The sequence below is a fragment of the Oreochromis aureus genome, linkage group 9 (genome assembly GCF_013358895.1).
Source record: "Oreochromis aureus strain Israel breed Guangdong linkage group 9, ZZ_aureus, whole genome shotgun sequence".
In the NCBI taxonomy this organism is placed as follows: Eukaryota; Metazoa; Chordata; class Actinopteri; order Cichliformes; family Cichlidae; genus Oreochromis; species Oreochromis aureus.
In genome coordinates this window covers 20759387-20772525 of record NC_052950.1, presented here as the reverse complement: position 1 = coordinate 20772525, position 13139 = coordinate 20759387, and the positions used below count along the sequence as shown (strand labels likewise).

Genomic DNA, 13139 nt, shown 5'->3' with positions numbered 1-13139 from the left:
GCGCCAGTGTCCGGCAGCCTCGCCTCTGTCAGTGCACCCCAGGGCAGCTGTGGCTACAATGTAGCTTGCCATTGCCAGTGTGTGAATGGGTGAATGACTGAATGTAGTGTAAAGCGCTTTGGGGTCCTTAGGGACTGAGTAAAGCGCTATACAAATGCAGGCCATTTACCATTTACCATTCTTCCCGACCTTGGCAAAGTTAGCTTACTGACATGCAGTTGTTTGAACTGGTGATCTTGCAATTTGCAGTTAGAAATGGCTTCAAGAAACCTTCTTAGATCTTCACCGAGTTCATTCTGAGTTCACTGAGAGCTTCACCTCATTAAACATGTATGCTGTACAATTATTCCATCCTGAGAAAAAATGATTCCAAAGAAACATTTAAAAGCCCCAAAATACCACAACGTTCATGTTCATGACAAGTGGATGTAAACGTCTGACCACGACTGTGTACATCTACAAATGCTTTATATTTATTTTTTAATTTTATTGTCCTGTGAGACTTAAGGTACAGATCTTATCATCTTGTATTGTTAAATAATTATTCAATTTGTCTGACACATCTTCTATATGGATAGGCAGTCAGGGCAGTGTAATTATTTCAGAGCAGAAGTTGGTAGTATTAACAGAAATGCATAACTGTGTTTCTGACTGAGTGGTGGGAGGAGTCAGGGAGATAAGCGTGGCTGTTTGAGGGTTTAAAAACTGCAGGAGGAGTTTTGTGTCAAATTAAATTACATGAGATTAGCCACAAAGGCGGCAAGGATCTAAATGTCTTCAGTCAGCACCAGAGAAATCCAGGAGGGAATGAAAATACTGAGAGGAGAAGCCACAGCAAGCAGAATATCCCTGACCGCAGAGCATACAGCTGCATAGTTACTGATAAAACCAGGTTGCACATTGCTCGCATCATGTTGCATATAAGAGTTTTTTAAGGAGTTTTTTTTCATATAACTTTTACAAGTTTCAATCTTGTGTCATGATTTCTTTGGGGCACTATTAGATTAATAAGCAGAGCATTGGGGGTTTTTTTCTAATGCAAAAGAAGAACAAAGGAATGTGTTTGTTTCATTCTGGCTTCCCTGCTGGCAGTCTGTCGAGCATATTGTGTTTATTTCACCATTTTTAATACTTTCTGTTGACAGATCCGCCCTTTACGAAGGGAGAAAAACAATTTTTTTTAAAAACACCTCGTGTAACACTTAACAGTCAACACGTGTGAAAAAAAAGAGGGACTGGGTGTATTGAGCACAACACATTTCAAATAAAGGGAAGGAAACCACACCAAAGAATCGGTGGATATGTATAATGGTGTCAAAGCGAATGTGAGTAATGGTAGACATTTTTCACTGAAGACATTTTGACAAACTATGAATGATAATAGTAATTAAAGCTGGATACTGTAAGGACTTAATGGTTCTATTTCCCTGTTTTCTAATCCTCTGTTACAGCTGTTGTTACCTTGACAGTGCCTTTGATCTAACGCTCATTTGTAAAATTGGCTTTTACTGTGGTGTGCCATTAAAACTATTGTCCAATACTTTTTGAACACAATGACACTTTTTGCAATTGTGTTTAGTTCAAGTCATTAGCTGAAGACATTAGCTGAGGAGATTGTGGCAGTCTTGCATGGGAGGAGTCATCATCCAAATCACTCTTATTTCATCAAGTTTTTTAAACTTGATGAAGGAGCTGTTTTATATCAAAGGGAGGAGGAGTAACGAGACGGGGAAAAACATCCTCGCTGTCATCTGAAAGGATTTAAGCTTTTTTTGTGTGTGTATGTGTGTGTTTGTGTGATTTTCGAGCATATTAATAGCTGTGCATACTCGTGCCCTTTCTAAACAAAGCAGAGTGATTACTTTCACAAACAAAGCATCAATTACAGCAGAGAAATGCATTTAAAGCCCGAGTGAGCAGAGGAAAATCTGAGCTCTTTGCATGCACCATAAAATTACTAACACAACATTCATCTTCATCTTCATCCTAATCAGTATCGAACAGAAGCACTACTGAGGTTTACACTTTTACCTGAACCACCAGCAGCTTAAAGTGCATTTAATTAACAGTAGAAACAGCTCTACAGATGTGGCATCAGCTCCACAGAGCAGGACAGTCACAGTGATGTAATAATGGTTGAGTGAGGTTTTGCAAAAAGTCACGCAGTGAGAACTTTAAAATAAAAAGAGCACGCGTGAAAGACTAATTGAAAGCAGTTGATTTCTGTGTTAAACTCAAAAACATATTTAACACTTGTGTTAACAATGTGTCTTGTTTTATATTATATTTTTATGTACGAGGACTGTACAGATAAGGATGTTTATTTCCTGTTGAAATCAAGAGCACTCCTCGTCCATTATCATTTAGCGCCATCTACTGGCTTATCCTCTCGTTTCAGGTCCTTGAGCACAAATTAAATGTGAGTTGTGTTTTTGGATTTAATATTTACAGCATTTCAAGGGGCTGTAGATACTTTGTACACATTTTGTGCAAAGTGAGAGTGGAAGTGAATGTTTTTTACTTGAATACCTGTATGCTGTCTCCTTCATAGACAGCTGTACAGCATCACTTCTTAGTCTGTGCCAAATTCATATTTATTTAATTGGTAAAATGCAAAGACCTTAAATTGTTTTCTTTCTCATCTTGCATTTCAGTTTTAGTCAGGGAAAGATGATGCAGTGACTCTAGAATAGGACACTGGCAGGTGTTGCTTCTCAAAGATCTGTGATGCATGTTAAAACCTGTGATTATTCACACTATAGTGCACTGTATGTGATTTCCTGTATTGGATACAAAGCAGGCTGCTTCAAAGTAAGATGGAATTATACACTGAGAAAGAGGAGTACTTTGTGCAAATGTGCATTATGCATTTAAATCCACACAAAGGGAGTTTGATGAATTGAAGTTGATGATGTTTTTCTCTGCTTTTTGGATAATAGTAATGTGATTTTTTTGGTAGTCCCCTGTTCTCACTCTGAAGCCCCTGAATGTTGTTTATCGATCTTCCCTCGGGCATATTACAGATGATGATTTTAGAACTCACCAGTGAATCTTAACTGAAAAATGTGGGAGGGCTTCACAGCCTGAAAGATTTGAGAGGTATGTGTTATTTTTTTCTATAAGGTTGCCTTTGAAAAACTTCCAATGCACACCATTTGTTTGCAAGTCTGGACCATATCAAGCTTGATCCAATGGCTTATTGAAAGTCCCTCAAAATGTGTACTGAAGAACCGCTTAAGCTTTTAAGCTCCAATACCCAGAACCCTTTACACTTAAAAAAAAGTTTTTGTTAATCCTGGTCCATAAATTCATGCTCAAGATCCATTCAGCTTCTGTTTGTACTCGTTTTAACTGCTTGGTCTCTTATTGACTTATTCTACTGAATCTGTTGAGGTACAGTGTGGACTCTACTAGAAGTTACTGAAGCACAGACTCTGTGATGTATCACTATCAGCCTGAGCACCAGCACTGTATGGTGACTCACTCCAGGCCTCTTTTATCACTGGGCTGAAAACTATTTTTCAGTTTGTACACATTTTTGGACACCTCTGCTAGAAGGCCGAGTGCACCCAAAACAAGATAAATATCATCTACAACCCTGAACAATAAATCAAAGAAAATGGATTTATAGCTCATATTTGATGAAAGACAGAATAATCTGGGGATCGTTATGTGCAAATGACAGAAAAAACAAGAAAAGATCAGGTTTGATATTCAAGTATTTTTCTACTTTGTACATCATCCTCCTTTAATTCTAGAATGAAATATTATACTTTACCATTAATTTTTTTTCATCAGTCTAATGGATTCTGATCAAATGCTTCTTCATATAAGCAATATATACACGTGTTAAAATATAAATATGGCAGCAAATTATTTTGATACAAAGAGATTTATGACTGGAAAGTGAGACCATCGATGTGCTATAACTTACCAATAGCCAAGTCTCATATGGTGATATGACTTTTGACTGCTGACCCAAAATAAATTTTTGAAAATACATAAAACATCCACCATACCATTGCTCATTTTTGTTATAGTGTTAGTGTTTTCCTGTTGACTCTATGGTATATTTCGAAGCACTGATGCTCAGAATTACTGGTAAAAAGGACCGTTCCAAACATCCATCAGGTTTTTTCCTCTTAGGCAGGAATCTATCCTGGCTGTCATGGGATGAGAGGCATTGTACATCCTGGACGGATCACCAATCTATCACAGGGTTAACAGAGAGACAGATAACCATTCACACTCACATCTACAGCCAATTTAGATCCACCTTTGGTGTCATGGTCCTTGGGTCCTGGACCCAGAGTTTTGAGTTTTGTATTTTTTTCTTATGGCTCCATAGTTCTCTTCATGGTTTCAGTTTGGTTTGTATTTTATTCCAACTTCCAGCTTAACTTCCGGCGCCCCCCGTGTGCGGCAGCCTGTTACAGCAGCTCTGCTCATTCTGAGTTTCTTTCTTTTCTTTCTTTCTTATCTTATTTTATTCCCTGAGTCCCTATACATTTCTGCCTCCCTTATCTTTCCTTTTCTGACTTAGTCTCCAAGTTAGTTGTGGTTCTCCCATTCTGTTAGCTGTCTTCCTGGTTTATTTTGGTAATGGTTAAGATGGTTAGTTCCCTTTTGTGTTTCTGGGTGTCCTAGTCTTCCATCTTTATCTTTCTATGTTCCAATATCTACTCCTTCTGTTTTGCATGTCAGGTCTTTTTGCATTTGTCTTTTTCAGACCTGAAAATGTTACTTTTCTATCTGCTGTACTTGGTGGCTGGATAGTGTAGTGGTTCCTAGTCATGAATCCTAACATTTGAAAGAAGCTCTCTCTATCTCCTGTATTTAAAAAAAAATATGAGGGAGTTAAAAAGTTAAGTGACTTAAATAGTAATCTTACAGCAGAAAACACTATCTGGTAGTCAGGCATTACGCGTGTTCCTTATGCAATTGAAAAAAACACAAACATTTATTCGAAGTGTCACAGGCTTGAACTCACCAATTCTGAAGTGATCAGAAATTCCTTTTGTGGCTATATATCACAAGTCCCTGCTGATAATAACAGCATATTCCTGCTGAGCTGCAAGAAATTTGTCAACAATGATGGTGCTTTGCCAGTATTTCATGTGGAGACTTACTAAAATTGAACCCTATGTTAAAAGAATTTCCCACGAGTATCACCTATGAGCAGATCAATACTGCAACTTTGTTATAGGTTACTTTTGAAAAAGAATCCTAGTAAAATAAAACTAGTGCTTCAATTTGCAAGGTTAACTTCATTACAGCACACATGCTGCAACTTGCAGTGCATTATTCTGCTTTTAAATTGAGGTTAAGATGGTTCTGACTAGGATGCCTCTTGGGGTGAGGTGTTCTGAGTATGTCCTACCAGGAGGAAGCCCTGGGGTAGGCCTAGGGCACTGGTGGGATTATGTCTCTTGGCTGGCCTGGGAAGTGTTCCCTTGGATAAGCTAGAGAAGGTGGCTTGGAGAAGGGAGGTCTGGGTTTCTATGTGGAAGAGGATGGATGGATAATTAGACTTAAATTTAGCAATAAATAAATACTTATGGAATATAAACCTAAATTACCATATTGTCGTCCAAACTTTATAGGAAAAATGTCATGAAACTGGCCTTTCAGAAGAAAACAAGCTGTTAAATGCTGGATGGCATTTATGTGCATCAAACGCAATCATGTTATGCAACAAATCTGAACTATATTATGTATTGTATTGTTTTCTATGTCTTTGGGTTGGGTTTTTTGTTGTTGTTGTTTTTTGTTTTTTAAATTCACATACATGTGTACCTGCCACTTTTATGACTGTGTTGTGCATTTTTCCCTGTTTAATTCTGAGTTCATGACTTTAAGGTTAGGGACCTTTTAAAAATAATATGTATTTTTTTAGATTTTTGCTCAAGAAAATTAGAACTTTAATCTGAGTTGTAATTGTTTTTTGTTTTTGTTTTTAAATGAATTTTAACCTCCTCGCCTGTTCTATTATTTTTATTTAATATTAGTTGCAGTTTGCCCTAATATGCCACCGTAGTAGGTCTGCTGATAAAGGTCGGTCTACAGTCATCGCTTAAAACTCTACAGCACTGACGTTTCTCCTGTGCGTGCTACGTCACAAGCCTGCGTCAGCCTCAACTGTAATTGTAAACAGTTAGCAGCAGTTTTAGCTAACCGTACATCCGAACGTTAAATTTGTCAGCTGCAGGGAGCTTTCAGTCGTCCCGGCAAGTTTTTACTATCAGTAGTGTAACAGTAGCTGTCAAGTGATGCTGTAAAATCTTTTTTTGAGGCTTTATTAGACGGTGTCAAGTTCCTGTCATAAAATTTATCCTAGCGTTGGAGCTAAATCAGCTAGTTGACTCTAAGATGCTTCGCACCAGTTCCCTCTTACTTCTTTGAAGTCTAAAGGAGCTTTGTGCTGAAATGGTGCTTTCCTTGGTGAGTCTTTGTGCCAAGGAGGTGGTTCGTGACCACAGCTCGTCGCACTCCTGGCTGAAGTGGATGCCCAAAGATCTGTACAGAGCACTGCTGGAGGCCGCCTTCTCCACCTGCAGACCGCTGGCTGTGGGTGAGCTGGTGCAGCGGTGGCCTGAGCTCACACTGCGGGTCGGAGGTCGGAGGAAACCGGGACAAACTGCGCCAAATCGACTCTGTATTCAGTCTATGTTGCTTGCTGTGGTTAGAGGACTGACAGACCACAGGTGAGTAGTAGTAGTTTGAATCACGATATCTAATATCAGCATTGTTTCTGGGAGTAACATATCAGCTTTGTCATCAAGGTGTTCACTGGAACTCTTGGACCTCTGTGGAGTGCAAGGAGATGAAGGAGGAATGGGGGACCCGATGGGAGGCTGGTCTCTGACAGTAGCTCTTTGCACCATGGTCCTTAAGGCCAGCGTTAGGACAAGAAGGCCACAAAGGACACGAAGGGAACAGAGGAAACAAAGAGACCAAGAGAGAAAACGGATTTCAGCTCTGGAAAGAGAGAGGGATTTAAAAAGAGAGAGGGGACAGAAGAAAAGAGATGGGGAACTAAACAGTAATGAGTCAAGCAATGTTGGTGAGAGGACTGAATCTTCAGGGTCTGTGAGTGAAGAGGACCTAAGTAAAGGAGTCAGGAGGAGGATGGAGATGGAGAGGAAAAGAGGGAGGACAGTATTAGGGAGCAGTGAGAGGGAGACTGAAGAAAAAGAGATGGATCGTGATGTGGTGGTGCATGTGAGAGCTGATCTTTTTGTTAATGGCCGCTCTTGGGAGCGTGTTCACTCGGCTCTAAGGACATCTGGACCTCTAAAGCTTCAGTGCAGATACCTGCGTGTGGAAGAGATTGCAGTGCCAAGTATCAGAACCCTGCTAGACCTGCTCCCCCGCAGAGGACTTCTGGGCGTTGACATACGCTACAGCAGTCTTGGGGTGGCTGGCTTGGCTGAACTGCTGCCTCTGCTCTCCACATTTCCTGCACTAAAATCCCTTCGCCTGCACTACTGTAACCTGGATTTTCGCAGAGTCCATCCCAGCCAGTCAGAGGCACTGGCGGAGCTGTCGCAGGGTCTGGCACGCCTGCAGGAACTGCGACACCTCAGCCTCACTGCTCTGCGCCTGCCTGGTCAGCTCCGTGTGTTGCTCAGGTATGGCCTGTTTACCTCATTACATTATTTTGCATTTAACCCATTGACAAACACAAAGTCAGGGATTTTTCAAAATGCCATTGGCACTTTTCTAAATTTCATTACAGTTTAAAAACTAAACCTATAACAGATTAACTAAGTTAACCAGTTATTCAAGATCAGCATTTTGCCTATGTAATAAGTCACTATTTCAAAGCAAATGAGCAGACATCTTTAAAATAATGCCATTAAAGCTAGAACGCAAACAATGAAACCTAAAGTGTTTGATGAGGTGACATTATTTAAATGTTTTCTTCTTCTTTTCTGTTGATACAGCTCGCTGCCTCAGCCTCTAGAGATCTTGGAGCTCCCCTATTTGTCCCTGAGTCCAGCTGACTTTGCCTATCTGTCCTGCAGTCATCACACTTCCACGCTGCAGCAGCTGGATCTAAGCGAAAACCGTCTGGATGAAAACACTCTGCCTTCCATTCGCCGCCTCCTCTCCCAGGCTTCGGGCAGCCTGCAGCACCTGTCTTTAAGCGGTTGTGGTCTGACTGATGGCCTGCTGGGGCTCTTGTTGCCCTCACTAGGAGGTTGCCGGGCCCTAAAGAGCTTGGCTCTGGCATTGAACCCGCTCTCCATGGCTGGTCTCATGGACTTGGTGAAGATGGCTGTAAGAATGCCCTCCCTACGACAGCTACTGTACCCCAACCCCCTGGAGGACTACCAGCCAGGCCTTCCCGACCTGCCCTCGAGTGCTCAGCTCTTAGACTGGCCTCTAGATGAAACCTCAGACATCAACCTGACCAGCAACAAGCTCAACAGGGTTCTGATTGACAGTGGACGCTCTGACATCTTTCTGACCTGTGACTTGCTGAATTATGATAAAGACATGGTGGAATAAAGGGAATAAAGCAGAGGTGCTTCTTATGCTTGTTCACGGACAAACCTTAGCAATGTACAGAAGCCTAACAATCGAACTGTCACCTGAGAAATGGTTAGGTATTCTTTTCTTTTTTTTAATTTTAAATAGCCTTTTCCTGCTGTGTATGTAACACAATTAAGCTTTTTCAGTCCAAAACAGGCAAATGAAGGTAGCAAGACATTACTCAGTAAAATACAGACATAATAAGTGTCTGGGTTTGAGGAAAGGGATTGCATTGTTGCCACTCAGCCACTAATTTCTCTAAAGAGATATGGACATAAAAATGCTGACTCTGTGGCAAGGGTCAAAATTTTTAGTAGCTTTAAGATCAGTGGCGTTTGTCGAGTCTTTGATTCAGTGCAGGTAAAGAGTCCAAAAGAGGGACTGTATTTTTGAAATGCATCCATTTGTTGTCAAACAAACAGCTCACTTTTTGTTAATTAAAAAAAAAAAAACATTTAGCTGCAATCATAAACAATGACCAGGAGACTGAAATGGAAGTCTTTCCTCAGATATCTTCTGGTTACATCAGAAAATTGGATGTTTCTGCCTAAGTCAGCAGGTTAGCTGATGGTTTTCCAGATTTCTCAGCCACCAAATCAACAAGTGCAGGTCTTCAGATGAATTTCCCTCCTCTTGACTTTTGGTTGTTCTAAATAAATGTACAGGATGAGGTGATAACCTCTGCTGAAAGGTGACAGACACTAATCTGTCAGTCAGTCAGAAGCTGCTGCACTAATTTAATTGATTTGCTTGTTGTACTTTATAAATGTTAGTACAGCATAAGTCAGTGCAGGATTTGTACGGGTGATCACTGGCATTTTAATAATCAGGTTACAGCTGGGATGCAGCAAAATACTTTTGTATACAATTCATTCACATAGTGTCTGATCAGCAGATGTATGTGCAACCAAAACTACAGGATAGTTACTGCTTACTATCCTGTTACATCATCATGTTTGTACCTCTTGTAGTCACTAAGTCATGCTGTCTTGCGTCTCTGCTGTTCAAAGCCGCATTACTGTGTTCCTTGAATGTTTGTTTAAAAATATTTCTAATCAAATCTTTTCAGTCACCAGCATTAAGAAATAAGTGTGCCAAATCAGCCTTATGTGCATCACAGATGCACTTATACACTGAAAGTCAGAATAAATCACTTATGAAGCCAAGGATTTTATTCGGCTGTTGGAAATTGATTTACAACAAAGGTGGGTTACTGAGCCTAATGGGGTTGTTACAGTCTGTTACAGATTGAAAGGCATCATCTGTAGTACTCTACCCAAGACTGCTCTTGAATAAAGTAGGACTGAGTCGAGACCTTCCGTCAGTCTTCTTCTGAGCAGTCATGAAACGGGCCGAGAGTCACTTGAGGTAACGGCAAAGTGATGAAATTGGGGAACTGCATGAGGAAGGGACAATGTCGCACGGGAGGCAGAATTCAACCTGAATGACGATCAACATTAGACGGTTATTTTCTGAATGTAAATCTCCCCATTTAATGAGAAATTTTTGTTAAAGTTCGGTAACAACTCGGCTGGCATTCTCCGTATTCTGAACATGCTGAATGTTTCTCCTAGGCGAAGAATTGGTTGAAATCTACTAAAATAAAAAAAATCAGAAATGAAACATTTTAGCTTACAGTGAAGAAGTGAAACTAATATGTGCACTAATTTCACATACCTGTCATAAATAGGCAAAAGCACTGTGTTTTTGCGACTAGGAGGTGTGGCATTTCTGGGTTTGTTGTGCTGGTCCTTTTGCACAGAGCAGAAATAATTGAGCATTTCAACCACACTGAATGGCGGGGGTGTCCACTTGGTGTTACTGCTCAGGTAGAGATAGCTGCTATGTTCCTGGTGGTGTGGAAATGAAAGCGGGACTGTAGTTAACCACTTACACTAGCAGTCAAAAACATTAAAGCAATTGAGGTCACAGTAAATGACCTCAAGTAAATGGATGTAGGGATTAACCTTCCAGACCACCAATGTCAAGTCCTCACCTTGGCATTTGGGATACAGTCATCAGGTAATGAGTGATGATTATTCAAAAAGGCATTGCATTTGTAAATACTTATGGAGGGAAGGTAGCTGTTGTTGACATCCACCTGCACGGTGGTGACTCTCTGACCGTTGTGTGCTGGCATCCGGCATAACACCTTTCCATTATTCACTATTCACACAGCCTCCCCTTTTACCAAGAAAGATCAAACACCTGTCTCAGACACAGAAATATATTCGATTTCTGGCAATCCCGGAGTTCCTGTAGCACCATCAAGTATTTTCTTTGGACTGACAATGCTCACTTGTTCTTTGGGTCATCGAGTGCTGCCTTGTCTCTGAGACTGCACCCCCTCTTCTCCTGTAACCTCCTCCACTGCTCTCAAGCTCTCTGTGTGTCTGCCACATAGCTGTATATTGCCAAGCTGGGCCAGGGATCGTCAGAGTACCTGCATCATCATTTTCCATCAAGCGTTCCATGTCCTTCCAGGGTCCCTCGCCTCTGCCTTTCCATTCCTCCATCAAAGTGATTTGGTTACTTAGTGTGTTGGCTTGAAGCACCGCGACTGCCTCAGTCAAGGCCAACAGAATCTCTTCGTGCAGGCAGTAGTCACCACACAAAATCCTGTTCCTTGCCTTGAAAGAGGTCAACACTGCTCCAGTTTCTGTAGCCACAAGAGTGAGATTTCTGTCCCCCTTGATGCAGAAGGACTTGCATAGGGTAAGGAGCAGCAACTGACGGGACTTTAATTTGTCTCAATGGGGAGCCTTCATCACCTCTGAGTGGATGGTGTACAGTCTTCTGATGGTCCAGAAGTGCAACCCCTGGTTTCAAAAAGAGATGAAGGTGTCTTCTCTTCTAGTACTTTCTAGCACAATGGAGGGCTTTTCTGATCTGTATGGATGCAGTCAGCTTCATTACACTCATCCAGATCCCAGCGGCAGATGGTACCATCCACTGAGGAAGATATTAGCATCCTTAATCCAGAGTGGTAAAACAAGGAATTTACCACATGTAAAGACAAAAACAACAGACAAGAAATGTAAGAAAATTAAACTGATAACCAATCAGAGACAGGCAGAAGTAGATATATGGAGCAGTTCAGTCATAATATACCTTTATGGCCTAAAAGGGTCCTATGTGGCCACCAGTTTAAACTCCATACCTTGATGGACAGGTCACGGAGAGCAATCATCAAACAGTCCAGCTGAATGCAGTACGTGATTGCAGTGACATCACTGTAAAACACAATTTGTCAATATTTATGTTCAAAAATTCAATTCAATTCATTTTAGTTGAATTTATATAGCACCAAATCACAACAACAGTTGCATCATGGGGCTTTATATTGTAGGGTAAAGATCCTACAATAAAACAGAGAAAACCCCAACAATCAGATGACCCCTTTTGAGCAAGCACTTTCGTTACGGTGGGAAGGAGAAACTCTTTTACTAGGCACAAACATCTAGCAGAACCAGCCTCAGGAAGGGGCAGTCATCTGTCGCATCCAGTGGGGAGTGGACAAATTCATCATGAAAGTTTGAAAGATGTCAGTCTCCTACCTCTTACTCTCCTTGGGCTATTTTATTAAGTACACCTTATCAATCTACTGCAAAATAACACAGGTGTTCACGAAATTTCATCTTTGCTCACATCAAAATGTTCAGTTTTGTTGTTGTTGGATTTTTTTTCCTTCTAACATCGTAGGATCTTTAACTCACAGTGTAAAGCACCTTGTTATGAGTTAGAACTATATACATAAAAATGACTTAATTTGAGTTACTGTTGCGAGGGACTACGTTATGTTGACAGGTGTTTAAAGTTCTGTTGTCTCTATTTACTTACATGAGGATAACACAGTCATTGCTACCACAAGTTATTCTGAAGAGACTCGTCAGCCAAATGACTGGAAAAATGCAACTTAAAAATTTACTGATCTTACCTCAAATAAAGTTTTGGTACTGCAAAAATAATCTGCCATAGATTATAATTCAATTTCACGTCTCTCTGTTTTACAAAACCACCCCTATGACTTCAATCATACAACTTTTATTAACCTTAATGTTATTCACACCTTCCACAGTACATTATATTATACCTAATTAACTGGCCACTACTTCACACCATGAGAAGAGATTATTGTGCTCCATGCTGAAAGAGTCCATGAATGAACCAATGCTCCAGGTGCTGAAAGTGGACTGCCTGGAGACACAGAGGAGGAATTTCTGAAGCATAAGACCCTGATAGAGCTTATAACACGTCAATATCATGTTAGTCTACCTTTCTTATATGCTCTGCCACATCTGGTTTAGGCCACTTCTGCTCCTCAAATGTCAGGGTGTCAGTCCTTTGGGACAGCAGCCTCAGGTTGCGCCTGGGAAAGAGCACAGTACTTGTGTTTGTTGCTCTTGGGCACTCCATCACGATCTTGTTCTACACAAGACTGTTTGCCACTCATGCAACTTTAGAAAAACAAACAAAAAAATTAGATATGATATTTTTTTATATGACAAAGGACAGGAGGCAGAGCTGGAGGTTGAGTTGGCAAAGTTGAAGCTGATAAAGTTTTCATTGTGAGTGACCAGGATTGGCAGGATTATAAATGA

The 13139-nt window shown here is 40.8% G+C and overlaps 1 protein-coding gene across 1 annotated transcript; it reads left to right on the top strand.

The window, feature by feature from the left end:
- The first annotated feature begins 6019 nt into the window (after positions 1–6019).
- si:ch73-174h16.4 (leucine-rich repeat-containing protein 14) lies at positions 6020–9704 on the top strand. The gene is made up of 3 exons (XM_031732546.2): positions 6020–6704; positions 6783–7631; positions 7947–9704. Exons 1-3 carry the CDS (start codon positions 6427–6429, stop codon positions 8512–8514), a joined length of 1695 nt encoding a protein of 564 aa, XP_031588406.2. The 5' UTR covers positions 6020–6426; the 3' UTR covers positions 8515–9704.
- Positions 9705–13139: the final 3435 nt, after the last annotated feature.

Bases quoted from the DNA above. Each gene is read 5' to 3' on its own strand.
- si:ch73-174h16.4 (XM_031732546.2), top strand. From the start codon at position 6,427: ATGGTGCTTTCCTTGGTGAGTCTTTGTGCCAAGGAGGTGGTTCGTGAC. The intron at 6,705-6,782 runs GTGAGTAGTAGT...TTTGTCATCAAG, and splicing joins AGAGGACTGACAGACCACAG to GTGTTCACTGGAACTCTTGG. The intron at 7,632-7,946 runs GTATGGCCTGTT...CTGTTGATACAG, and splicing joins CAGCTCCGTGTGTTGCTCAG to CTCGCTGCCTCAGCCTCTAG.